The sequence below is a fragment of the Pseudopipra pipra genome, chromosome 19 (assembly GCF_036250125.1).
Source record: "Pseudopipra pipra isolate bDixPip1 chromosome 19, bDixPip1.hap1, whole genome shotgun sequence".
NCBI classification, from domain to species: domain Eukaryota; kingdom Metazoa; phylum Chordata; class Aves; order Passeriformes; family Pipridae; genus Pseudopipra; species Pseudopipra pipra.
The window spans coordinates 9,722,878-9,750,383 of record NC_087567.1 but is presented as its reverse complement, the minus strand read 5'-3'; the positions used below and the strand labels follow the sequence as shown (position 1 = coordinate 9,750,383).

General features: G+C 39.7%; 1 protein-coding gene across 3 annotated transcripts in view; it reads left to right on the top strand.

The window, feature by feature from the left end:
- Positions 1–27,506, top strand: part of PRKCA (protein kinase C alpha) — a 145,611-nt gene that overhangs the window by 30,933 nt on the left and 87,172 nt on the right. For all 3 annotated transcript variants that reach the window (XM_064676097.1, XM_064676096.1, XM_064676098.1), the window contains exon 3: positions 25,929–26,011. In XM_064676097.1, coding sequence (XP_064532167.1) covers positions 25,929–26,011 — 83 coding nt within the window. The remainder of the gene's footprint in view (positions 1–25,928; positions 26,012–27,506) is intronic.

Genomic DNA, 27,506 nt, shown 5'->3' with positions numbered 1-27,506 from the left:
TTCACTCTGAATTTCAGTCTGTGTTTCACAAGTCCTTGCTTTCAACATCCCAATTTCCCTCACAGTGCCTGAGTTGGGAAGACAAAGGAGCTCCCTGCTCGTAACTTGGTGACTCAGCCTCAGTACGTGGGCTCAAAATAAGAAGTAGAGACGCTGCCTTTGGATCTATTAAAATACAGGTTTATGGTTAAAAACTTTAGCCAGTCATCTCCAAGAAATGGCAGAATTTGCAGGTGCAATTAGAGTGGAAGATGGGATTTTTTTTTGGTCGTGGTTGTTTCTTGGAAGTGTATCAAGATTTCGATAAATTCACTTTTCTCCCCTCTCTCCCATGTTTTTTCTAAAGGGTTTCATTGCTCCCACTCACCTCTGATTTCGCAGTGTCAGTGGGGATTTTTGATGTCCTGAATAATCAATACAAACTGCATTTGCTAAATTATTTCTTTAATGAAATTGGATGCACATTCTTTCCATCCCCCAAACACGAGCCTGAAGCAACACATCAAAGCAGAAATGAGTAGAAATTACGAGTAATGAAACTGTTGTTCACATTTTCCAGGTAGGAGGTACTTAAGAGAATTTGTTTTCTTTTGTCTTGATGATTAAAAATCTGTGATTAAGAGTTCTTTTCTTTTTTTTTAAACTAAGAATACCACAGAGTGTTTCCTTAAGAGAAAGAAATTACTCTCTCTGGTCCTTGTCAGATCTTTAATCTTATTTGGCAAGGAATGCATAGATGTTGCCCAAACTGCCCTGAAATATTAAGCTGACTTAAGATAGCACAAAATTGAACAGCCATTTTTAAAATTTATTGTAGCAGCAACTGTTTGCCTCCTTATATTGGGCAGGAGGAATTCCATTTTGTGTCCAGTAGGAGTTTGTGTAAGGAAATTTTGGCTTATTCAATATTCACAAGGATGTAATTACCCCTCTTTATTAATTTATTAATATTAATATTTATTTGAATTTCATAATAATTAAACTAGCAGTTTGGATTAGTTATCCTGCAATCGATCTGCCAACACTTAAACTTTCTCCTGATTGATTTTTCTTTTTAGCATGTTCCAACTAACTTTTAGGATTAATTGGTAGTGAAAAAATTGTTCTTCTGTAGCTCAGCAGATGACTTTGCACATGTGTCGTGTCCTCCTGGTTCCACACTTTCCTTTTATTTCTACATAGAAGCAATTCTAGATGTAAAGTTGTCTTTATCATTTTATTTTTTTTAAGATCACATGGTGCAGTGGTTTCTTTTTTCTGCAAGGATGACCTTTCAGTCCACCATCGGATTAGAAGCTTCTTTTGGTTTCATTTCTGAAAATATAAAGCAGAGACAAACAACATTTAAGAAGGAGAGTAGATTCTGTAATGATCTAACTTACAGAAGTAATGGCTGCTGAAAATTGAGGTTAGTATTGGAATTAGATGGATTAGAGGATAATATTCTTTGGCATCAGACACGTCAGTAGAATTTTGGCAAAGTTCTCTGTGTGTTTGTCAGCACGTTTTTGCTGCGTGTTGGTTGTGACCAAACTGCACTGAATAAACCCCAAAAAGGTTCTTTCATATTGACAAGTATCTGTACTCCAGGATAAAAAAAAGAATATTCAGAAACTGTATCCTCCTGGTTCTTATTACATCGAGCTAAAAGCCTTGGCACAACTATTTCTAGAAAGTTCCCATTCCTGGCTTTGGGCTGTGGCCGTGCCTGCTGCTCACTCCCAGCTCTCTTTAATGACAAACACTACTTGGAAATGGCTTAATTGGATTGTCTGCTTAATAGCATTAGGATTGTTGGGCTGGTTTAGCTGGGCTCTGATGGTCCTTTGCTGGTTAAGGGATCAGTAAAGCAGCAGAACGGGAGGAGAAACTTCAGATTTGAGAGAAGAGCCTTTGCTCCTCAAATTCCTGCTACCCCAGAAGGGAAAGGAAGGGGCTGTGGAAGGAAATGCTGAATATTGTTTTGTTTGACTGAATTTAACCAGAATGCTTTATTACTCCCTTTTACTGGTTCAACACCTGCACTTGTTTCAGTTGCTGGTCAGCCCTGAGGGTTGGCAGAGGTGGTGCCAGCACAGGGAAGATTTTTGGTTCTGTTCACAGCCTTACAGCTTTAGAAAGGGGTCACTCAGACAGCCACAAACCCCTGGCAAGCGGGAAAATAAACTTCTTGGTGCTCTCTGACGCTTTCAATAAGTTATTTCTGAAATACAAGTTTTGCTTAAGCCTTTCATGTCTTGAGAGAAGAATTGAAAAGAAGTGTCAGAGTGGAGAGAAGGGTTAAATGAATTTTGTAGGAGAATTTTGTAGGCCCTGGCTTGTGGACATTTTTTATTGAGCAAAAGACTATGAGTTGTTTGTGTTGTTTAATATTCCATCCTGGCTTTCAAGGAGCTGTTGCAAATTATTTGAGATGTCTGGTTCCCCATCAGCTCTGTGACCAGAGAAAGCTTCATTGGTCCTGCACTTTAATGGGATTAGAGGAGGCTTCATGGGCTGATAAAATACCCTTTTGTTAGATGGATATAATACATATTTACCAAAATTCCAAGAAGCAGATGGCTAATTAGATAGTTTGGTGATGCTAAGCTGATCATATGTTCTAGCTCTAAATAAAAATTTAACAAAGCTTCATCTGAATATTTTAAACAGGCTTACATAATGTTTTCTAGTTAGTATTAAGTAAAGTGAGTACTGTTGTGATTGTCCATATTAATGGGAAAAGACATTAATATTCTGCTCCCTGTTGGATTGGTTTTATCTGGTGTTGACTGATTCTGTTTCTTGAGGCAACACAAACTAAATGGGAGTTTGTGGGTATCATTTCACTCTGTACATTTTTTCGTGACCACATCCAAACTGAAATTAGATAAATACTAAATATATGTGGAAAACTTAGTTATTTTTAATAACATTTCCATCTGATGAAATTCTAAGGCATTACATCATTAGAATGATTTATTTCTGTGGGGAATGTCAAGTAGTTTTCACAGTTAAGATCGGGAAAAGAAAATACTGCAAGAAAACTATGAATAAAAATACTTAGAAAATTATTAGGGAGGGAGAAAAAGGAGATTTCAAAACTGTTTGAAATTCCTCTTTGAAAGTAAAGTGAATATGAGATTGTTCACTATGGAAATTTAGGAAAGATAGTAATTTCCCAAAAGTGAGAGTGTTGTGGGAAAAATGAAGATAGAGTCTCCTTAGAGATGTGTGTAAAAGGGAAGAGAGAAAATCCACTTAGATAAATAGGGAAAAGGAATTGTAAAAGTAATGACAGGCAGCTTTGTAATTGGATCTGGGAATGGAGAAGACACTCAATTGCTCATAAACTTACTCTGAAGAACTTTGTTTCCAGAAGCTGCTCATATTATATTGTGCCATATATGACTGCTGGGATTAAATACTATTGTATTTGTTAAACAAGTGGAACTGAGAACACTTCCTACACAGTGTCGTAGACCAGGAGTAGTTCTTTATGGAGGCCAGAATTTAGAGAAGGTTTTCTCCTGTATCTGGTGTGAAGAAATCAGCAGATGTTCTCCTCTCTTTCCCCTTCCTCCTTGCCACGATTGTGCCATTTCTTTTTGGTCTCAGCCTTGATCAGCAAAATGGAAGTGGTGATTTGCATTGTTCCCAGTCTGTGCAAAGGCCAAAAAAAAAAAAAATAAAATACTTGATACTATCTCTGTGCTCTTGATACATGGTTTTTAAAGGCTTTTTGCAAGACAGACGAACATTTCAACTTCTAAAATGACCTCAGACCGAAACCGAGCTGCCGCGTTCCTGCAGCCCAGCTCCTTGCCTGCCTCTCTGCTGAAGAGTTTCTAAGCTCCAGTCTCCAAAGGATGGAGCACTGTTGGCAGACAAATTAGTGCTGTGTTACCATTTTGGTTTTTGTTTAAAGTGCTCTGCCTGGGCAGGGGCTGGAGCACTATTTGCAGTAACCTCTCAGCCTTGCTTTTGGGTGCCAGGTGACTGCAGGGGGCTGCTGCCACCACGGGCAGTGTGGGGTAGTTTGGCTCTTCTGGGTGATCCAAGAGCAGGAGGAGAAGATTTTTGCCTCTCTCTTTTAATTGATTTCCTCTCCCCTTCTCCACCAAGCTGTCAGATTTGAATGTTTGCCCCAGTTTTCTTTGTCATATGGGCAGATAGTGGGTTGGTTGTTCGAAGCTGGCAGGAACCAGCAGATATTCTGCCAATAAGGAGATTTCAGATGTCTCGGAATATTGGGGGAAGCAGAGGGATTCGGGCACTGAGCTGCATTTCTGGGGCTGTCACCACTTGAACACTGAGGAATGTGTTTTCCCATATGGAACTCTCACAGTATTACTCTTTGTAAATGTTGAGCCATTGGTTCTGTAGCTCTTGTAGTTCTCTAATTCGTTGAATTTTATTTTAGTTATCAGCTAGGAATGATTGAAAAAAAAATTCCCTTCCCTTTTGAAAACACTCCTGTATCCGAATTTTATATGAACTCAGTGCTGGTGTTTTTGCACAAAAGAACAGATTGGAGTTAGAGGAATAATGTGAGTCCACACAAAACAGACAAGGCAGGCTCAGCACTGATTCCTGTTTGCTCCTGCTACCTTGGAAACAAAGGATGGCATGACAACAAAAGCAATTCAGGAAGAAAGGTTAAACCTCACAAACATTTGAAATATATTCTTGTGGGGAAACCCCTTCTTAGTGCTTCAGGATGGATTTTCAAGTTTTAGTGTATATTGGTAAGAATTGTCTGTTTCTTTGAACTCATCTCTGAAATCAAGACTTCTAACTAAAAACTATAAAACGGTGATTTTAATGTATCAGCACTGAAAAAATATTAAATTTTAAGAACAAAAGAAAAAGGTTCTGAGGTCCATCTGAAGCTAAGAATAATTTTTAGTCTGAGTCAGTCAAGTTTATTTCAGAAATTTTTGGTCCAAAGCTTTCTAAAAACATACCAAGTGTTTCTTGTATGGATGGAATTGAGGTTAGGGTCGAGAAAGAGTTGGGTTTGCATGTCCAGCAGTGCCTCTGGAAATTGTCTTAGTCCTTCTGGTCCTCCTTCCATGTCCTGGGTGTGAACTGAAGCTGGGGACAGCAACCCACACTGCCCTGGCCATGAGCAGCACTGTTAATGTTCTTCAAAGAGTTTGGGGTTGGTTTTTATTACTATTTTCTTTTTTCACTTGTATTTCTCCCTGTTTGGTTGTTCAGATCTCTCTTCTGCAGTTGTCTGTCTTGATTTCCCCAATAACCCAATGTAGCCAGGGGAAGGATATTAAAGACAAATGTCAAAACATGTCAGAAATAGAACACTTGGGTTCTCTGTAGAAGAGTAACAGCAAAATAGCTTTCAAGAGAAAAAGAATTTTAAGCATTTTTTTTAATAAGAAGTCACCTTATATAGGTGTAACTTTCCAAACACATCAGTGCTGTGTTTTGCTGTTTAGTTCAGTCTTCCAAAGGCTGTGCCAAAAAAAGAAAGAAAGAGGTATTTATTTGTTGAATAAACATTTCTGGGGTAGTTTGAAGGTCTCTTTATTCAGGCTGAGGCAGCAGTGAGGTGAACAAATAGTGTTTGCTTCCCTTTTCAGTTCATCTTCAAGAAGGGCTTTTCTTACTCTTTCAGTGCAGTCACCAAGCAACTTCCCAGGGCCTTTCACTCAGACATTAATCTCTAAATGCAGTTAGAAAACAAGGCTCCTCAGAAAAGCTAAACTGAAAAACTGCAAGTCTTGAAGTTTGCTACTGCAACTCAGCAACAAGCCATCAGAATTACACCAGAATTCTTAAATATACTTTTCCAATAAGGGCCAAAAACTTTAAGTTGGTTTTTTTTTTTTTTTAAAGCCGTTTGGAAATTACCACAGGACTAAACATAGTTTGGGAGCCATGCACATGTTACAGTGTTGAATCTCCCCATATGTCCACATTTTTGATGAATTAAGAAAATCTAATACCAAAATACATATTTAGACTTCCTAAATCCTCGCTAGGAAAAAAGTTTCCAATGAGAATTTAAATATTTGTGCTGCCTTGTACGTTTTGGAAACACATGCATTAGTCTGATTCCAATTTTAACAACTACATCTTCATACTCCAACAAGCTTTTCTGCAACTGTTGGAGAGAAATTGTCTTTTTATTGCTGCACAAGAGTGAAGTGCTGTAATTCAAAAGACAAAATGCATTACAAGTCAGTTTGGAAAATTGTATGAACAGCAAAGTAAGGGCACAGAATGTCAGAAGTTAAAGAGAAAATGCAGGAACTCTTGTGGTACTTGAGGTCTATCTTGGAAATGGCTGCATTCCACCAATAGTTCATTTTAAAGTTGAGACATGATCATCACTTGGATGGTTTGGTCAATAGCTATTTAAAAAAAAAAACAGTAAATTTGTCTGTCCTGTCCATATTTCAGAAACTTGAATGTTGCTTCTCTAAAGTATTACATATGCCCAATAGAAAAGGGCATTTTTTATCTTTTTAGATAAATTTGAAGCTCTGAAAACGAGTCAGAATTGTGTTGAACTCCTGCAGTTTGCATCGAGGCATTTCTAACATCAGGGGCTTCCAGTGCAAGAAGCTTTTATTTGTCTTCCGTGGTTGTACCTGTCACAGCAACTTGGCATTTGGCAGGGAACTAATCATGGGAATGGCATTCCCCTGGGATCTGGCTGCTCTGCACAGCAGCAACATCCAGGGCTTCAAATCCATCCCTTCAAGTGCTGCTTTGTTGTTTTAAAATGCACCCCCCACACTCTGCACTGATGTTAAACCGTGTGGGGTCCTTCCCCAAAAGCATCACAATTTGGAGAGATGAGGGAAGGTTCATCCTCTCACCTCACAAAGTTCACTTACATTTTAGAAGTGCCTTATTGATTTCCTCTGGAAAGCAAGGACTTTGTGGCCAGAAGTAAGAAAAGGCTTGAAATGTCCCTCAGTAAAAGCTGTCCTGGGTGTCTGTTCCCTGCGTGAAAGGAGAGAGATCTCCGAGTTCTTTCAGCCTGTTCTCCCTGATACTGAACACATATAAAAATCCTGGAGTTATTTTGATCCCTTTGTAGGTCCTTCTTTTCTTACTGGACTTAAGAAACATTATGGTTAGTTATGAAACTTATCACATTTTTGATGGAACTTCTTCAGAGTGATATTTAGAACAAGTTTATTGCTGGGAAGAATATGGTACCAGGCTTGTGAAAAAATGTTCGTTTCAATCTGTAGTGGATATTGAGGATTAATTAAAAAGGGGACAACATTAGTCATTCCTATAATCATATTTTACAGGAAAAAACCTCATTTATAAAAAAATAATTTTGGCATGCATTTCTTCACCTGCTTCCCATTATAATTGTTCTGTTAAAATGTCTTAGGATAGAATTTTATTAGAACTAAACGAAGGACGCCTTGGAAAGTTTGAAGATTCAGTTTAGGAAGGGAGATGCTGTTCAGCAGACGAGCAAATCTCCCCCTAAAATAGAGATATAGAACCTCCTGTGGTCTAATCTTTCTGTATATACCCTGCTATAAAAGGAGCTGTGATCAGCCACACCAAGGAGGGATCTGCTGCCTGAATGTATCCATTCTGGAGAACATGGTAAGGGAAAAATGAACACATTTTTGAGAACATGGTAAGGGAAAAATTACAAGCATGAAGAGGCAGAGGATTGTAGTAGTCATATTTTCCCAGGAAATTACTTAAATTTGTGTGAAAGAGTATTATTCATGATGGGACTCGGGTGAAGGAAAATACACAACTATATATTCTGCAGTAAAATTCTTTTTCAGGCTGTCAGAGGCCATGAATGAAACATTCATGCTTTGAATGAACATGTTGTTCCTGAAGACAGTCATGTTTTGAGCAGAACAAAAATAGTAGTTGAAAGAATGGAAAAGAGTATTAAGTGAATTAAGTAAAGGAACAAAAATTTCATTTTGCAAAGCATAGTTTATTTCAGGTTTTTATTTCAATACAGCCTTGGGGTATAATTTGTTGCATTTTCTGCGTGTATGTGCTGGAAGAGGCCCTTAAAGTCCTAAAAATGCCACCACTGGATCAAAGAAAACTTTGGCAGCAAAGTCACGCTGCTCCCACAAAGAGGGAGGATGATTCCTGCTGGGAATCTCTGCCCCTCAGGCTGAGGGGAGCTGTCCCTCCATCCTGAGGGCACAGGGCACTTCTTCCCTCTGTTGCCCACATTTTGCTGTGGCAGAGTCCTCGGGCTTTATTTTAGCCTGGAAACCTGGGAGAATTTTAAAAGCAGTTTTCAATTACTGTTTCTGTTGGGCATTACAGGGAGAAGGGATTGGAATCAGAGGCTGACATGGTGAACTGAGGATTGCTTTTCGTTTAAAAGCCTGTTGTTCAAACTGGAAATTCCACAGGGATAAAAAATATTCAGTAAGTGAGCCACGATAGACAGGGTACACTTCACCTCTATTGTGGTCATGATAGGAATTATGTATTAATAGTTTAAATGATTAAAACAAAATTACATTAGCAGGAAGTAATCAGTGAAATGCATCCTTGCTTAAATCTGCTAAATCTACTAATACTTTTTTGGCCTTTAGAGCTCGCTGATGCAGCAGTGTAAATTTGATGCAGCATGCAGTCCAAAAGCCTCTTAGGCTCCTTTAATCTTAAAATCATGAAATGATGCATCTACCCAATGTGTTGCTTCATTTGAGGGACAGGTTCCTTGCTCTAAATCAAGACCTATCACACGAACACAGATTTCCACTTGGAAATTCAAATTCCCTCCCAGTTAATCCAAAAATTGCATTGCTAATCTGGGCAGCGGCTGACTGCACTCAGGTCTCTTGTGAGCCATACAAAGAGAAAATACATTAATTCCCCCCCTTCAAAAACAGTAATAGCAGAAGTTACATCACAACCTCTGGCTCTTGTTTTATTTTCATCTTGTCATTCCTGTGCAGAGCATGGTGAGACAGTGCTGGTGGGTGGATTTGTAAATTTACAGGTGATTTGTGAAGCTGAACACATCTGAAAATTGTTAAACTTTTCCATAATCTGAAATTATTGCATGTTGATAAAGAGGTACATGTAAATTGAGCTTCTTTTATTCGTATAAAAGGGTAATAAGATTCATAGGTAGCATTGCCTAGTAGCCAAGAGCCCTAAAATCTGAAGTTCTGAAACCTTTAGCTGGGCAGAGGCTTCCTGTGGCTCCTCTTAAGCCTGTGATAAGTGTTGCACATAACTCAGTCTCAGAGAACATGGAGTATCACTGCTTTTCATTAAATCCAGTGATTTCAGTTAGAAAACTTAATGATAAAGCTTGCAGCCAGGGAAAGTTAGAGTATATTTTCCCCATCAGATAGAAAAGAGGCAATTAAGACATCATCTAGGTCAATGAATGAGTCTAGACACACTAATAGCCACCAGGGAATTTGCATCTATTCTTCCAGTGTGCATAATATGGCCAGAAACTGGTCCAAAAAGGGAAGGCGTGAACTGAGAAGGATGAAAGTCAGTGTGCTCTATTTATAGGGGACTTTGCTTTGCCTTCCTTCCACACACAAAGCTTGGCCCTGAACGAGCCCTGCTGTGCTCTCTGTGCTCAGATGGAGACCTGAGAGCCCACAGGACCAAATGCCTGGGAAGGAGGGCAGCACTCAGAAGAAAGAGCAAACAGGTTTGAACCTGAAACCCCTAGGAAAGAAATCTTCCATAAATGTCCTGCTAATGGCAAGCAGGAGGCACAGGGCAGTGCATTAGTTCTTGGTTGGTCACACCAGCACAGGGAAGTCTGATCCACTGCAGGGAGCTCGGGAAAACGAGGCAGATCAGCAGCCTCAGCCAGGCAGCAGCAGCTGGCTCGGGGTGCTGTGCATACACAGATTATCCTATTAATTTAAACCTTGTTTTACCTTGTCCAACATATAGCATGAGATGAATCCCTTCCCATTTGAATGCCAACATTGTAAATGTTAAACTCGGAGATGTCTTGGATCCGTTTGGAGCCTACAGAGAGCAATGGGCTCTGCTCTGATGTGTTTAATCTCATCCTAAAGTATTTCTTTTGAAAGATAGTATCTATCTTTTCTAACAGGGGACTTTTTCACATGATGCAAACAATTTACATCAGGATGTGGTGAAGCACTGGCTTTATAAGTCGTGCCTGCTTCCCTCCACTGCTCACAAAGCCGTGAGCTCAAACAAATCCCATCTCTGTCATTGTCTAAAGATGAGAGAAATCACCCTGGTGTTCGTTTATAAATCTGTAATGATTGTGAAACCCAAGGCAGCTCCCCCCTCCTGCTGTAACTTGATGAACCACTCACGAAGGATAACAATTTTATTTACAGAGAAAAGCCAACTGTAAACAAGGAGAGAAACCAAGCCCTGTGTTGCTCAGCAAAAGTGAAAACCTGGCTCTCTGATTTAACAGAGTGTCCATTAGCTGGACAGGTAGGAGAGCCTGCTGACTTGGTGTTTGGAGGAGCTGGGAGGGCATTAACACAGATTTATTCACACAAGTAGAAGCACTGTGCACAGGAAGCCATCACGTGAACAGAAATGCTTTTTCCTCTTAAAGCAAAACAAGCTTTATTGTGAATTCCTCCCTAACAGAAGGATAGAAGTGTCTGATGTTACTGGAAGTAGAATTTCAGTGCACAAATATGCCTGAGAGGGGTCATTCACTGAGAAGGCTTGAAAGCCTTTTGAGTATGCTGGGGCTTTAATAATTCTTGTATCAAATTGAATAAGTACCCTGAAGTAGGAATAATTTTCCACATTAAAGAGATGGCATGGGGTTTCATTTTTGTCTTCTTTTACCATAGGCCATTTTTAAAACCCTTTAACAAAGCCCTACATGTAAGCTCCTGAAATGAGGAGGCCAACAGAAAGCATGACAGGCCAATTTGTATTGTACAAAAGCTCCTGCAAACAAGCTAAAATCTGCATCACTGGAAATCAGAACAGCGTGTGCCAGCTGCTGTCAAAACATTACCAGTATAATGGAAGTTTGACAGGTTTTGGTTGCATCTTACTCCAAAAAAAATGAGCTAGTTAATGCAGAACATAAACTGCTGCAAGGCTAAACTCTTACTTATGCTGTTTGATTTTTTTATTTCTATTTGTTTTACATCAAATGAGTAATTTACAAGTGTTATCAGTGTAAAGAGCCAGTATTTTGATCCCCCTGGGGTTTTTTTGAACGTGTAGGTCTGGCCCTTTGCCTGAAAAGTGTGATTTTCTTTTAGTGACCATTCTAGTGAACTCCCAGTACCTTATTTGTCACTAATCCATATCAGCCTCCTTTTTTCCCCTCTCTGTGAGGTTTGGTGATTCACTGTCTCGTTGAAGGCAGCAGAACCCAGCAGGCAACGGCTTCTTGCAGGAGACTGTTCCTCTAATCGATATCCTTCCATATTCCTCATATCCAACATGGATTTATCACATCTGTTAACAGCATCACTAAATGAATTTTCTGATGCAGCTGTGTTTAACAGAAGAGTTGAAAGGTGATCCATCTTTCCTGGTAGGGTTTGGAGAATAGCAACTCTTTGATGCAGCATTTTAGTGTAGGGGGTGGCTCTGAAGTCCTGCAGGGATGGTTCCCACCTGCACTGAAATCAAACAGTTGGGAGTGGGCCATGTTTGGATTTAGATGGGACATGAGGAAGAAATTCTTTACTAAAAGGGTGGGGAGGCCCTGGCACAGGTTGGCCAGAGAAGCTGTGGCTGCCTCATCCCTGGAAGTGCCCAAGGTCAGGTTGGAGCAACCTGGGCTAGTGGGAGGTGTCCCTGCCCGTGGCAGGGGGTGGAATGAGATGAGCTTTAAGGTGCCTCCCAACCCAAACCATTCCATGACTCTGTGTTCTGTGGGAAGCCTTTCCTTACTGTACTAAACATTAGGAATGTGTGTTGGGGTGAAGCTTTGTTTCCTGCAACCTGTAGAAGAGCTTGACATTTGTTACAAACATCATGCCAGTGAAATAGCTTATGTTTTTGTCTTATTCATGACAGCAAAAGTGGAATTATGGAAGAACTAAAGGAGAGATGAATAACAGATTCAGCCAGAATTTCTTAGTAATGTAATATGTTCTTATTAGATTAAAGTATTTAAAAAAAAAAAAAGCTCAGAGATTTGCATATTCCTTTAATGGGTTATTTTGAGCTTCCATTGAAGCAGATACACTTTTAGCAGATTGACTTAAATGCCAGTTGGGTAATAGAGCAAGAAGGAAAACCATAATCTTTTTTCTTTAGAAGAGAGAGTAATTTAAAGCTGAAATATGACTAATTATCACAATTGAACTTGTGATACCCCTTGCACTTGTTAATAGACTTACTGTGTTAATGTCTCTGTGAATGGATGTAAAACCCAAACAACAAAAAAACCCCTTTGTGTGTTTTTAAGACATAAATACGATCTTTTGTTTTCCCTCACGAACAAAAAAATGTGTGAAATACCAATTTACACCATACAGCAGTAGTTTAAAAGAGAAGCTTATGTTTTTTGTGGCTTTTCAACAAAAGTTTAAAACAATCGAAAGGGTATTGTTCGAAAAACTCTCTTTTACAGGAACTTGAAAGTTCAGTGAGAAGACCGAGGTTCCATTATGCAGCAGGGAAATGAACCATGAATTCCTGATTACAGTAATACCTGCTATTACTATTATTAGTAGTTGTGTCAGCTGTTGCTTAGCACGAGCATGTCCGAGGAGAAAATGTAAAAATCCCTTTTGAATGGTGCAGTTGTGCTGGAAGGCAGGGCAGGGAAGGAGGCAAATCCAAAGGCAGTGGCAGAGAGGAGCTGGGCTCTCTCCTCAGCAGCCTCGGAGCACTGTCAGTGCTGCACATTTAAGAAATAATAGAGCACATTTTTCCTGTTCATTTTTTTTTTTTTTTGTTACTCATCTTCAATTTGTTCCAAATTCTGAGTCACTTTCATAAATCTGTTTATAATGAGTTTTATCCAGTCAGTGAGTTTGAGAACAAATGAAACTCCGCTGGGTTTTCAGCTGTAAGAATTCTCACCAATCACCTCTGCTCTGGCTCAGGCAGCCTGGAATTTAACAATTCATATTTTAAAACCCAATCTTTGGCTTTAGAGGTATATAATGATAAAATAAAGGAGAAGTATCCAAAGTTAAAATAAAGAATGGCTGGGGAAATGAGACAAAACCCGAGACAGGGATTTTCCTGTCTGATCTCTGTCATGAAGATGCTGAGCCTTTGGGGAAGGCTGTGGTGCCCTTCCACAACCCAAGCTGGAAGGAGTCTGGTCTTGCCCTGGAGCTGCAGTTCCTTGGATGATTTCCTGCAAACCAATCCTTTCTTGGGCAGTAACTGGAAGGTTTTTTTGCTGCATCACTGTGTAAGCACCAGCAGTGAAAGCTTTTATAACTAAATGCCTTTGTGCCCACTCAAACCAGAGTGCCTGCAAAAAGCAGGATCTGGTCCAGGGCAGGAATAAGCACCTGGGGAGTGGGGCAGGTACCAGAAATGTTGCTTTCAGCCGTGATCTGGTTTGTGCCTGTGTGAGCAGATATGAAACTCCAGCCTAAGGTTCCTTTCTTGAGCAGAGTTTGACAGGTTGAGGTTGTTTTCAGCTTGTTTTCTGCCCGTCAAGCACAGACAGCCCCTGTCACAGGAGAATTCTTGCTGCACTCAAACCGTAGGCTTTAGGTGTTACAGGTTTGCCCTCTGATTTGAAGGGATGTTTTCTACACACACCAGCGAAGAAACTGATTTTCCAAAGAAACTTTCTATGGAATGAGTCCAGCTGGAGCGTTTAGTGACCTCTTGCAACCTCTCCCTCTGTCCTGACCGTTTGCCTGAGACAATTTAGTCCCATTTTAACGTTCTCCGCTGATTTTAGGACCGACATTTTTGCAAATTAATCATGACAGCTTTAAAGCAAAGTTCCAGCCACACTGAAAATCCACAGTGCATCCAGGTCTTAATGGAAGTTTGATTTCTTGTGGAGTAGTTTGTTTATGTGTGACACTATTCTGCATGTGGGATGCAAACGTTCAAACTCTGGAGTCTGAAATTGCTTCTACATTTTTTATACCACTTCAGCATCATTCATGTAGGGTTCATCTGTTTGCATGCCAGTTGGAATCTAGTGGAATTTGTGATTTTCCATCCATATCTCTAACAGTTTCGCATTGTTTACAGAGAGAACATGCAGTTTTCTATAAACCACTTGCTCTCACACAGTTTTACTGTGTTACTTTACTCAGCTTGAGGAGGATTCAAGCACCCTGCAGTGTGCAGCATTACGAGGCATAAAACGGTTGAACATAAAAACTATTTTTGGCTGAAATAATGGAATATTCACAATCAGAAATATTAAACAGCATTTAAGTGTGGGTGAGGTGTAATGAATGAGCTGCATTGTATAAAAGGGTATTATTCAGGCTACTGACTATAAGGACTTAAATTTGAATCTTGGAGGGGAAAAAGTGGCTTTTTTTTTTTTTAAATCTTGCTCCAAACTAGCTGTGGAATAATATTTGTTGCTAAACTGAGGCCTGAGGAGAAATGTTGATCCTTTAGAACCTGGACACCCAGTGGGTGACACTGAATGTCTGAATTATGCAACTTGGGAAGGAGGAGATGTGTAAACACAGACAGGAGCTGAGGAAATGGCTTAAGTGAGGGGATTTGCTCCCTGGATCGTGTCCTCTCTCCAATAAACCTTGAGGTTTTGTCATGTTTTGTCATCTTTTCCCATCATTTCTTGGGCTTAACAGCACAACAAAGGAATCTTTAGTTTTGAAATAATATGACATCTCAGGTATCCACAAGTGGAGACTTTGTAAAGCTACAGTTTCTGATGATGTTAAATGCATGTTATAAAGAAGTTGAATTGCTTTGTTGTGCTGTGAGTAAGAAGGGCAACAGTTAGGGAGGGGAAATGGTTATTATTTAGGTCAGAAAAGCTTTAAAGTTCAAAAGGAAGTGGTTTCAGTGGTTTCTTTTAAAGAAATATTCGTGAAGTCATTATTTTTTTTTTAATTTGTATGAAAAATAGAGACATTTCTTATTTTATCTGTTAGTAATTGGTGCTTTCAAAAACTGCCAACCTAAAGCTCAAATTTTCATTCTTGTTTTCCTTACCAAGTTGTAGATTTGATACTCAATCACAGACTGCTTTAATTTTTTCACTTTCCTTTATGCTCTGTCTTGTAAAAGGCCAATGTCATGTGGTGAAAACTCAAATAAAAATACTCTGAAAAGACAGTAATGACAGAAATTAATTTACCTCACTTTTGGACTGCAGACCCTTTATGCCTGTTCTGTAGAGAGTAGGAATGAGTTGAAATCTTTTCTTTTTTTGTTATTTTTTTGTTATTTTGGTTTGAATCATGGCTTACTGAATTCCAGGCCCTTAGTGCTGCTTGGAAATTCTTGGCCCATTGTAAGCAATCTCCTCGGATGAATGTCAGCTAATACATCACTGACAGTCACGCCTCGTTTTTTACCTGCACTAATATATTGCTTTTAGTAAATATATGGGATAGGAAATAGTGTTTACCCTCCCCTATCATGAGAATAATACTCATTCTGTCTGCCATAAACAAAGAAATGCTGTTTATATTGCTGCTCCAGTGAGCCAGGAAGGACTGCACAAATATGTCATGAGCAGGCAGTGGAAAATGCTTATATATGATTTTCATAGATTTTCATAGTGAAGCTTGTATGACTTAATAACAAGAATAGCCATGATTGTTTCTGAGGACTAAGAACTAAAACATAGGCTAAATTTTGGGGAGCATTTTGAGATAAAGATCAGATTCTAGGAGTGTTTTCTGCGCTTCAAAGATGTTTTGCAATCTTTGTCAGCCACCTGGACAAAGTGAAGAAATCTTCTCAGTTCCTTGACCTAATCATGCAAAAAGGATTGAGTTTCAACACTGATGCAGGTTTTTATCACGTGGATGCTTTCTTTGGTACAAATCTTGGCTACTGTGGTGGTCCTGCAGTTGTATTTTTGTGCTTTCACGTGCTGTGCATTGAGCTAACTTGGGGAACTGCTCCAGCTAAAACCCAACCTTGCCAAAAAAAAAATGAACTGCAGAAATGTTAAGACATAGAACCAAGCAGGCAGGGCCTCTGGTTTTGACAGCAATGAGCCATATGTCAAGTTAAAGTGGTCACTTAAGCATGACTTAAGAAATCATCACTATGCCAGCTCTGCATGCTCGTGATGTGCTTCCCCAGGAGTGCAAACAGTTGAGCTGGCAGAGCTCAGGAGGGAAGGCTGGTGCTGGATCAGTGAACTGATGGGTACAGTTAGTGCAGGTTTGCTGAATTCACGCTCAAAATGTACCTTTAGAAGTTACAGGAACTGTAGAGAGACTATTTGCAAGAACTTGTAGTGCCAGGACCAGGGGGAATGGTTTCAAACTGGCAGAGGGGCAGGTTTAGGTTGGATGTTAGGAAGGAATTGAGGCCCTGGCACAGGTTGCCCAGAGAAGCTGTGGCTGCCCCAACCCTGGAAGTGTCCAAGGCCAGGTTGGATGGGGCTTGGAGCAGTCTGGGCTAGTGGAAGGTGTCCCTGCCCACAGCAGGGGATGGGAATGGATGATCTTTAAGGTCCCTTCCCACCCAAACCGTTGTGTGATTCTGTGATTCTACACAGGGACAAATCTCACTGACAGATGCCCTCCTGGTTTTCTTGCTGCAAATCTCCCCTCTCAGCTATTTTTTTGTTTTGAGTTTTTTAAAAAAATGTTCTACCACAAATGTAAATAATTCATTCATAATTAAATGACTTGTTTGCATGGTTTCATGTTTTGCTATGTATGTACAGCCTACCTCTGAGCCCACAGGTATTTCCTATAAATGCCACTTTTCCTATTTGGAATGAATTATGTAGCTTCTGTCTTTCAGTCACCCATGTAATTTTAATAACTACCAAACCTAAGAAATTAATCTGCTTGTTATGAGTAAATAATGTACCCATCAAACTGTAGAAAAGGAATCTTCCACCTATTGGCTGAGGGTGAATTTTCTTCATTCTGTAATTGGTTTCTCTATGTGTATTTTGTCTCCTGTGTTGTCTTACATTGGCAATAAATTTATAACTGTAATTGGTTCTAATGTGGAGTTTAATTTTTGTGTGTATGTTGTTTTTCTTCCTGAGAACTTGCAGATATTTTGGGATGAAACTTTATTTGCAGTGACTGATGAGAGTAGGAAAGTGATATTGAAGTTTCTAGCAGATGACCCTTTAATAAGATGTATGTAATTGGATAAGACTTGTAACAAATATTGGGCATCTGTTGGGTAACATGGAAATAGTGAAGAGAAACAGGAACTGGAAAAAATCTTATATTAGCAAAACCTCTTCAATTTCTGTGATCTAATAGTATGACTGAAACCCAGCCTGAATCCTTTGAGAAAAATGTCCAAAGGAATTCCCAGTTGATTTTATTAGTAACCCTCATGTGCAACAGGAGCTGAACCTTCTCTTTTTCCTCTGTATCCTTTAAAAATGTCAGCCATATGTTTTGAACCTGTTCTAAAATGCTTTTTGCCATCCAAGCCACCCTTTTGATAGGTTGAGACAGGCAGAGAATAATTGCTGACAAACCAAACCAAAATAAGCTGTGTTTTCTTGGAATGGAAGGTCTGGAGGCCTCAGGGGAGGAATGGCAAGTGGCTGCTGGCTCTTGGTGAGGTTGGAGTCATCCAAAAACCTGGAGAGAAGAGGAGGTGAGAGGCTCATTGCTGTAGAACAACATGAGCTGCTGTTGTCTGAGACCTCCTTCTGACATAATCCCATCCCCTCCTTACACCCTTTGCATCTCCCAGTGGGTCACTGTGAAGGTGCAGATGAAGTAACCTGGTGATCATCTCAACTTTGGAGCCTTTCAACTCTCCTGACATAATTCTTCAATCAGGATTGTGTCCAAACAGGTATTAAAGGAAGTTTATTTCTTTTAGTTTAGCACTTAGGATATGGCTCTGTTCATATTTCAAACAGCTTGTTCAGTGTCATCCTGGCCTCGCTCCTTCCCGTCCTGAAGAAAAATAAACACCCTCTTTTGGCAATAATGGAATTAGTGTGTGGATTGTGTTTGCTGGCAAGTAAGGTTCATTAATTTTGTTAGCGTGTTGTAAGGTTTCTCAAACACGACTGAAAGCCTGGACCTAAATTCAAAATACACCAAAATACTTAATGTTCAGCTCTTGGCACTCAGAGCTGGCATTTCACTCGCTGTATTTGTGTCCTCACAAATCATACTCCAAGGAAATGTTTTGGTTTGTGGCCACCAGTAGCTTGGTATCATTAAACTGCGAAATAAAGCGCTGAGAAAAACAAGCTGTAACATCAGTAATAAAATATTCTGTGTTGTTTCTAAAGGAATGGTAAAACCTTAGAGCTGTACTAGTGGGTGGTCTCTGTATTCCATCAGTTTTCCACGCTCGGAGCCACGAGTGGGTTCAGCCTTTGCTTTGAAGCTCAGCACAGGCTGCGTTAAATTGACCGTGGGGGTGATTTAACGTGAGGTGAAGGATTAGGAGAACACACGAGCCTTTCAGACGTTTGTCTTCAGTGTGTTGGGCGTCCCCTGACCCAACAGTAAAGTTTTCAGCTTGGTTGGCAGCGAGGAGCAGCTCTGTCCACGGCAGCTCCCAGAGCTGGTCCCGAGCTCGGTGGATGGAGCTGAGCTGGAAGGAGTTGGGGTGTGGTGGTGACTTGGCTCGTAAGAGCAAAGCCAGTGCAATTTATCTTGGTGTAAAGGAGATTTACTCGTTGAGGACCTCATCATTTTTCTGTGCTGCCCGATGGGACCATGAGAGACTGTGTCTCACCGTGATTTTCCAAGAGCTCTTTGCTTTCTGTTGGGGTCCAGAATTCCAGCTGTATTACAAACCAAAATACAGTCCAGCAGCTGCATTCTGGAGATGGGTTTCATTTCGTAGCCTGTCATTTCATACAGCCTTAAAATATGAACAGCCTGTGCTGCTTCCTACTGCTCTCTTTCCCAGCCCTTTATTTTGTGCTGGGTGATACATCAAGCTGAAGGCAGCTGCTTTATTTAAGGCATCCCATTTCTGCAATTGGGGTCACTGCTGAATTAGTTGAAAAAATCTGAAGAACTGTTCACAAAAAAAAAATAAAAAACAACAGTGCTGGGCTTTCCTATTGTTCTTTAATTGTTAGAGCTGTGCTGTTCCTTGCTGATGTGCTTGTACACAGCTCCAGAGCAGATTAGAGCAGCCCCCAGAGGGGTTTTGTGGCTGGAGTACAACGTGTTAACAGCAGCAGGTTTTTAAAGTAAAGTGAATTCCACCTGCAGAACTGATATAAAAAGTCTGTGATTGTGGGTCACCTTTTTTGCTGGTACAAGCTCTCGAAATAGCCATTCCAGCACCGTTTTTGATAGATGACTTCTGGGTTATTACTCATTTATAAAGTGGGACACCTCAAAGGAGGGAGATTAATGGGTTTGTGAAATCGTAAAAATGACTTTACATAGAAATGGTGATCTCTGTCTTTTAAAAAGTATATAATTAACAAGTAGATTGAAACAGAGTTGAATACTTCATATTGCATTAAATACTTTAATATTTTGAAGTGCTTCCTCATTTTGGCAAACTCTGTGCTGCAGTTTTAGCAGAATAAACAGGATCATATACCTTCTTTTTGCTGTAATGGAAGGCAGAAATGACAAATCTGGTATAATACATATCTGAAATAGTATTCAGACAGATCTGAATATATTATGTGAGGTATTTTACTAAATCCAAACTCTTTTTGAAATGTTTTACATATATCTGCAGGTATATATTTATACTTTTATCCCACAGGTCTGCCAGAGTTGTTTGGGTAAATGTAAATGTATATTCCTTCCCTGCCAGGCACAGGCTGTATTTGCACACTGTTGCAGAGCTTGCAAAGCCAGCTTACCAACCACATCCATCTGTTTTCTACTTAGTGTAAAGGAGTTAATGACCTGAGTAGTTAAGACTGTCCAGACGATCTGTATAATCCTTTCCCACAAATAAGATAGTGTTGCACTTAACTATTACTTTATCTTAGATTTAAAAAAAAATAAATAAACAGCAAAGGTATCATTTCTGTCCTGCACCTGACTTTTTTATTCTAAATGAACTCGACCAAATAGGAAAAAAAAAATCTGTGTCAAGGTCAGACATATGAATTTGAGATTATGCAGGTCAGTTATTGGTGAGTAGACTTGGAGCTTAGAAGTAGAAATCAGCCCTAATTTATCAATATTGATTTGTTGTAGTCTCTAGAGCTTGGTTCCAGGGGAGGTTTGAGGAAGTAGTTTGAGTTTTGCAGGATCTGCAGTGAAAATAAAGGCAATCCCTGAGGTGAGCAACGTGCCCAGATTAGTGCTGGGGAGGTGCTGTGTGACCTGCTGTTACACAAGAGCTTTAGGAAGCTTAGTAACGGGTTAAGGTGATGGGGAGAGAGGGTTGTTTTCCTTCCTGAGGTTGTTTCCCTCCGAGCCTGGAACAGACTTGCTGGTTTAGTCAGGAAAGAGTTGTAAATGCCAAGTGGAAGGGTTGCACGGAGCAGTTGTGAGTGTCAGCCTGGCTGCTCCCCTGAGACAGCACTTTCTGCTGCAGGGGGTGAAACACTGGCAGAAAAACAAGCTGATGTGTTATAAATTATGCATGTTGAAAAAGTTACGGTAATGCAAGTTTTAAGAATTTAAAAATTCCCCCTGGATTCAGGATTGCAGTAACAGTCACTGCTTCTGACTTGTGTTTGGGTTGTAATCTACAGCCTTGTTTATATTTAATAGAAAAGGGGGTTTCATTATATTTGTACAAGTTATAATATGTTCAGAAAAGGAGGAAGGCAAGTATTGCTGCATCCTATATCTTAATTGTTACTCTTCTTGTTCTGGAAATATTCCCTGTTGCTGAGTTTAATCTATTTCTAGTAAATGTATTTAAATATACTGCTTCTTTAAATAACAAATGGAGTTGGCATTTCATCGATTAGTCTGTTTTGAGGAGGTAATACCCTATTTCTGTTTATTGTGATTGCTATATTTAACCTTAGCATGAACTAACACGTGCCATGTGACACATTCATTCATTGCTCGGTGGTGTGCAGGAAACACCAGCCAGGCAGTGATATGGGCCCCTTGGGGAAATTCTGTGACCTCTCTGAAAATGCAAAGCATGTGAAACAGCAACACAACAATTACTCCCTGCTCTGAGCTCCCTTGGAGGCCCTGGAAGTCCTCTGGTCCCCTCTGAGAGTAACACAGAGAGGATTTCGTGCTTCCTTGGTAGCTCCTCAGTCCGGTTCCGAATCAATTCTTGTTTAAAACCCAAAAGCAGAAGCCCAGCAACAAATATTGAGTGTTCACCTGGTTGTTTCCCTGTTGCTGCCAATGAGGCCTCTCTGGCTGCTTCCTTTGGAAGGATCAATACTTGAAACCTGGAAACAAATTATGTAGCAAAATCCGTGTACCTGTTGTGGTTGGGCAGCTAAGAATGGCATGATAGTGGAGCCAGAGCTTCACAGCTCACAGAATCCAGTAGGCTGGAAAAGACCTCTGAGATCATCGAGCCCACACAATTTTTACAGTGGTTAATACTTTATAAATTCATCATTTGAGTTGGGAGAATAGTCTTGAGCACCAGCACGTCACGATACGGTTTGGTGGGAACGGTGGTGTTTGTTCAAAGGTTGGACTTGATTCTCTTGGTGATCTTTTCCAGCCTTAATAATTCTGTGATTGCAAAAATGAGTCAAAGGTGACTTGAGAAAAACCCTCACTTATTTCTCTGTATTGGTAAGTGGCTGTTCAGTTTGACTCTGAGGAATGTATTCTCTCCACCCTTTGGGTTTGCACCTTAATTTGTCTTGCTGAGCACGTGAATACTGTGATTGAGTAGAGATATTCATGTCTATTGGAAAGGCTCATCTAACCTGTTGTTTTTCTTCCAAAGGGGGGAGTATACAAATGACTTTAAAAAAAAAAAATCTGTTGACCATTTTTAATAATTCCCAAATGCATATGACTTTTGTCTTGATATTTTTCCTTGGAATGCTTGTGGTTATGGAGCTCTTCAGAGATATGGCTAAATGATGTGTGGGTAACTGGGGCTCAGCAATGGCTTTTCTTCTTTATGGATCATCTAATAGAGGAGATTGATTCTATTTCTCTTATTTATCATTGTAATATCTCATTTCTGTCTCATCCCTCCGTGTCATACATGAAAGCAACTCAAAACAGTATTTCTGGGCAGATGACTCTAACCCAACAATATATCAACAATAACCTTTGCACATCACATAATTTAGAAAACAGCTGGAAATTTACAGCAGCCTTGTAACTCTAAGTGATGACAACACATATATATTATTAATAACAACCTGTTTTTCTCAGCATTGTGCCTGGACAGAACAGTGTTGAATAGAATGAATTGCCCTCCATTATGTACCATCAATCCTACAAATCCTGTCGTGCATCTTCCACTTGTTTGCTTTGAGAATGCACTGAGTGCTCCTTCCCACTTTCTTCCTTGTTTTCCTGCTGTCCATTTAGCATGTTGTGCTCTCTGCAGCACTGCTGGGAGAGTGGAGGGCAGGGAGCAGCCTGGTGGATGCCACATGCCAGCAGAGAGCCAGCAGTTAGTCTGTTTTTGCAGCACAAGGCCTGTTTTGTTCTCTCCATCCCTCCCTGGGCTGCAGGGAGAGGGTTTGTCTCCAGCAAGCCCAAAGGACTGAAGCTCACATCCATATTATATATATATATGTATATGCATTCACAGATTAAAGTCATGCTGTCAAAGCATGAACAGACCTCAATAATTTTCTTTTTAATTTTAGCTGTCAGCCTCGAGATGCCACTTTGCTCTCGAGCTGCTCTGCACAGCCTGTGCCAGCTCCCTTCGACTGGGATCATGTTAAAATGTAAAGCAACACATTTCCTGGCAGTCTCTGCAAAGCAGTGCAATATAACCTTCATTACATGAAGGTGGTGAACGTAATGTGACTTCTTAACAGCTGCAATAAAGTGATGTGAAGCTCTTTAACATCTTTTCAAAACAAGTAACTAGTGAGAAGTTATTTTTCATCTCTATTGCTAAAAAAAATGACATGTTATTTTAAGCAGATGACATTTTGTTTGCACTTATCTGAACTAAGTAAATCTTTACATGAAACCTCCAGATCTGTGTTGCTTTGTGAAGTAAAGAAAACTTGAAAAACTAGTGCTAAAATACACTCTAATGGCTGGATTTCAATATGAAAATTTGGATGTTAAATTTTATGTATGGAGATGACAGCTGCTAACAAGGGATTTCAGTTCACCCTTGTTCTTTTCCCTTTAGATTTATGAGTCCATGAGAGCTACCTATTCCATTGTTTATTTTTATGTCAAACTATTTGGTTCTCATTTGAGTATTCTCTGAAGATCAGAGAGGGCTGATGCATTCAAATCTCTTACTAAGGAACCAAGTTCTTTGGAGATAAATAAGCCATTACAAATGGGAAATAAGAGGAAAAGAGTTTATACAGCCTGTGTTCAGGTGCCCACATTAGTCAGTCTATTATTAGGCTGAACAGAAGTTGAGCTTTAAGAGCTCAGTAGTGAACATTGATAATCAAAGCCTTAGGAAGTGACTGGGTTTGAGGTGCACCCAAAGTCCGAAAGGACAAATCTCTCTGGTTTACTTATTTTGGCAGCTGAATTGTGATTTCACTGCAGTGTGATGAGCATCATTTCCAAGGAAGTTAACAGCTAAAGTTCAGAGCCACGGAATGAGGCCGTGGAAAACAGTGGCACTGTTCTTCCTACGTATTTATCTTGATGCTTATATGGAATTTAAAACAAGGTCGACGTTGTCTCTGGTTGAATGAGTTCCTTATCATGCAGTGAGGTGTTGCCAGCTCAGAGATAAGATGTGACTATGGTGTTTCATAAATCCTGCCCAAAAGAATTGCCCAAATATGCAGTTTCCATAACATACATTGCTGAATAAAGGCAGAGTTGGAGTAGCCACTTTAAGGTCCTAATTTGAACAGCAGGCTCTATTCTACAAGTTTTCTGGATGTTCCCATAGTATTTCTCAGAACTTTTGCATAAATTATCACATTATATTTTGCAACTGTATGATCATTGCATACAAAAGTAATTAGTTAACTCCTTTGTTTTCTGAAGGATATACCAAGATTTTTTTTTTTCCCTGCATGTGATTTATTCCTGCGAACACAAATCAGTCTTTTGTCTTTGAGAGTGGAAGGTTTGGAACCAAAAATACCATTTGAAAGTAAAACATGTTTCAGCTGCAAGTAATATTAATGGTAATTGCCACTTAGTGATCTTCCAGTTGGTAGAAACAAACCATCAAAATGATAATTGTAGGATTCACTGGGATTTAGGTTGATTAACAAACCAGACGACCGAGTGGGCAGCAGACACTGAGCCAGAACTCTGGCTCATGTCAAGTCGGCAGAGCTTATCTGGAATCAGTGGAGCAAAGCCCACTTCATTCCCTTTGCCCAAAGAATAAACATATGCCATGTCAGAAATAGAACAGTTGGAAACAATTGCTGCATGGGATGCTGATGGGAAAGAGCTGGAGAGAGACAGAAGGGTGATTAGAGTTCTTTAAAGCTGGACGGGCGACTCGGGGATGTGAACGAGGAATTAGGGTGGAATTGTGGTTGGACACTGCAGTGACAGGCAGGGCACCTGAAAGCAGCTTTCTCAGCTCTTCATTAGGTGAAATCAAGTCACAGACATTTTAAGGGGGATAGAGAACTGTTAAAGTTGCCTGGTGAAGTGAGCTCTTCAGAACAATTGAGATGATTTATTATGATTTCCCCTGAATTTGAGGAAATTCCAGGTTTGCAGTTGTCAGTTAATTCAAATCTATTTTATTCTTTAGAAGCGTCCTTTGAAATAATGTATTTTTATGTGTTGGAAATGCAAAATTCAAAGTATACAGGGAATGGATTATCTGTAAAGAAACTGTGAATTACTTCTGCATCACTTCATTCTGCTCTCCTGACTCACTGCTTGATGCCACAGTGTTTAGTACCAGAGTTTCTCAGTCTCAAATCTCAATTGTTCTGTTTTGTTGAAATGTGGACCAGTTTTGAAATACCTGAACTAAGCTTAACATTAAGAAAGAGCCCATAATGAGGGTGAAAAGCTGAAATACTGACTTCTTAAAGTAAGCACACTCAAGCAAATTGTTCTTTTTATGTGGTTTGGAGGTACCTGTCTGGGACAACCTATAGCCTCAGTCCTATGGCATAGTTAAATTAAAATAAGCTTTTCTTATCTCAGAAAGAAAAAGTTCTTTGAGATCATTCATAAATATTAAATGGCATTCATATTGCAATCAGGAGCTCATTTTCTTTTCCCATTATCTCCTGCCATCCTGTGATATGAGAACACTCTGTTCTCTACAACAGGCTTCACTCAGAGCTTTGGTTCCTCACAGAAATAATTAACTAAAGACATTGGACAGAGACCTTCACCAAGGCATTCAGGTGAACAAATCCCACACCCAAGGATGGGTTTCATTCCAGCTTAACATTCCTGGCTTCTGCCTCCTGCTCTTGCTGAGTGCACATTGACAGTCCCTGTGACAGGGATTTAGATTCAGGAAATGTGGCTTCACAGAATTGTCATCCCACACTATATTCAAACCCTGTGGGCTGCTTTAAACATTAAAAATGTATCATTGTGTAGAGTCTTTTGTTTTTTAAATGTGCATGCTTATCTCCTCTTTAATTATAGTGTTTACTTGGTGTCTTGTATCTTACTTAACACGAGGCTCTGCTTTCTTTCGTTGACTTTACAGGTGAAATATTTGACTAGAAGTTTTATTTCTTCAGTAATTATATTTATTAGAAAAGATAAAAAAAAAAAAAAAAACAAAACAACACTACCAAACCTGTGCCATTCTAACTGTTGGTTTCCCCTTTTTTTTTTTCTTTTCACCAGTTTGCTGTTTTGTGGTTCATAAGAGGTGCCACGAGTTCGTTACCTTCTCTTGTCCTGGGGCTGACAAGGGGCCCGACACTGATGTGAGTACACGCATTTAATACATTGTTTTACACAGTTTGATGTTGTTATACCCACGAGACTAAATGACAGACAGCATCAATATGTTCTTTATGGCAGGTAATTGAGTGGGTTTTTTTAGGGTTCTGAGGCAAATATTTGTGGAGATCTATTTTTGATAAGAAAAGTAAGAATGAATGTGCGACCAGGAGCGGTGTCCTCAGAACGTGACAACCCCGAGGTGTTTACCCAGGCATGAAGTCAGCATTTGATTTTGTTTGCTTTCTGTGGGGTGTATTTGATGTTAACAATTCCCAGGAAAGGCTCTGAGGCATTTTCTGAGCTTTCTTTGTATCCATCTTATCTCAAGGTGTATCTCCTGAGCTGTCTCTGGTCCTTGTCTCTCTGCACACAAGGATCTACAGCTCCAATTAAATGATAGTTTAATCTCAAGCCAGCTGGCTTATCTAAGTTTTTTTTTAAGAATTATTGTCATGTTTGAGCCAGTCTGGCAGTCTGGATACACCCATTGCATCCTGCCCTGTCAGTACTTCTCTGTACATGTTGCATTTTTGGTCAACAACCAAAAACAACACCTTTCAACACCTCTGCCTACATGGGGAGACACGTGTGCAGGACCTTGGTGTCACCTGCTGCAATAATGAACTCATCCTGTTTGTTCACAGAAAAATAACAATTTCTTTGGGTTTTATAAATTCCACTTTACAGTGAAGTAATTTAACATCTGCTTATGGGAACAATGCATTCCAAGTGTTCTTTGTCTGAAAGGCTCTGTTTTGTTTCTTATATTCATGCTCTAGATTGTAGGCTATTATCTGCTCTGATGAGATGCACCAGAAGACTTGTCTTGTTAGGTTTTAATGAGCTTCTCATGAATTGTTTCAATATTCCAGCCATCAGGGCAGCCAGCAATATATGGGCAGAAGCCACAAGGGGTTTTGGAAAATTTCAGATATTAAAAAGTTCTCTCATTTTTAAATTTAAATCCAGGGACGTGTTAAAGGACTGAGAAGAATTTTTAGAAGTTGAATTTTAAAATATTTTACATTATTAAATTTGGGTGCATAAGAAAAGCGCTTAAGTTAGGAGTGTAGTTACCTTGCTCAGGTTGTCCTGTTCTAGTTTTAACTTAGTGCTCAGTCGTGATTTAAGTTGTTAATTAAAGTTGCTGTTGATGAACAGTTTTAGTGGTGACACTCATGGGTAGCTCTGCTGTGTCTCTAATGAATGATTTGGCTCTTGAAAGAGTTCCTGATGATTTTTATTTTTTCAAGATGGGTTCTTCAGGGTTTTCACCCAAAGTTCAGAACTGAGAACACACATTTGTGTGTGAGACCATTTAATTTTATCATGAATCTCTTCATGGTTATAGAATCTGTTCTGTGACAGGTTGTTAATAGTCTTTAATATTGCTGGTGCATTTCCTGATTTGGTTTTTGGCCTTGGTGATTAAATAAGTCAGTCTAATGCCATAATTTGGTATTTGGGTTACCAAAT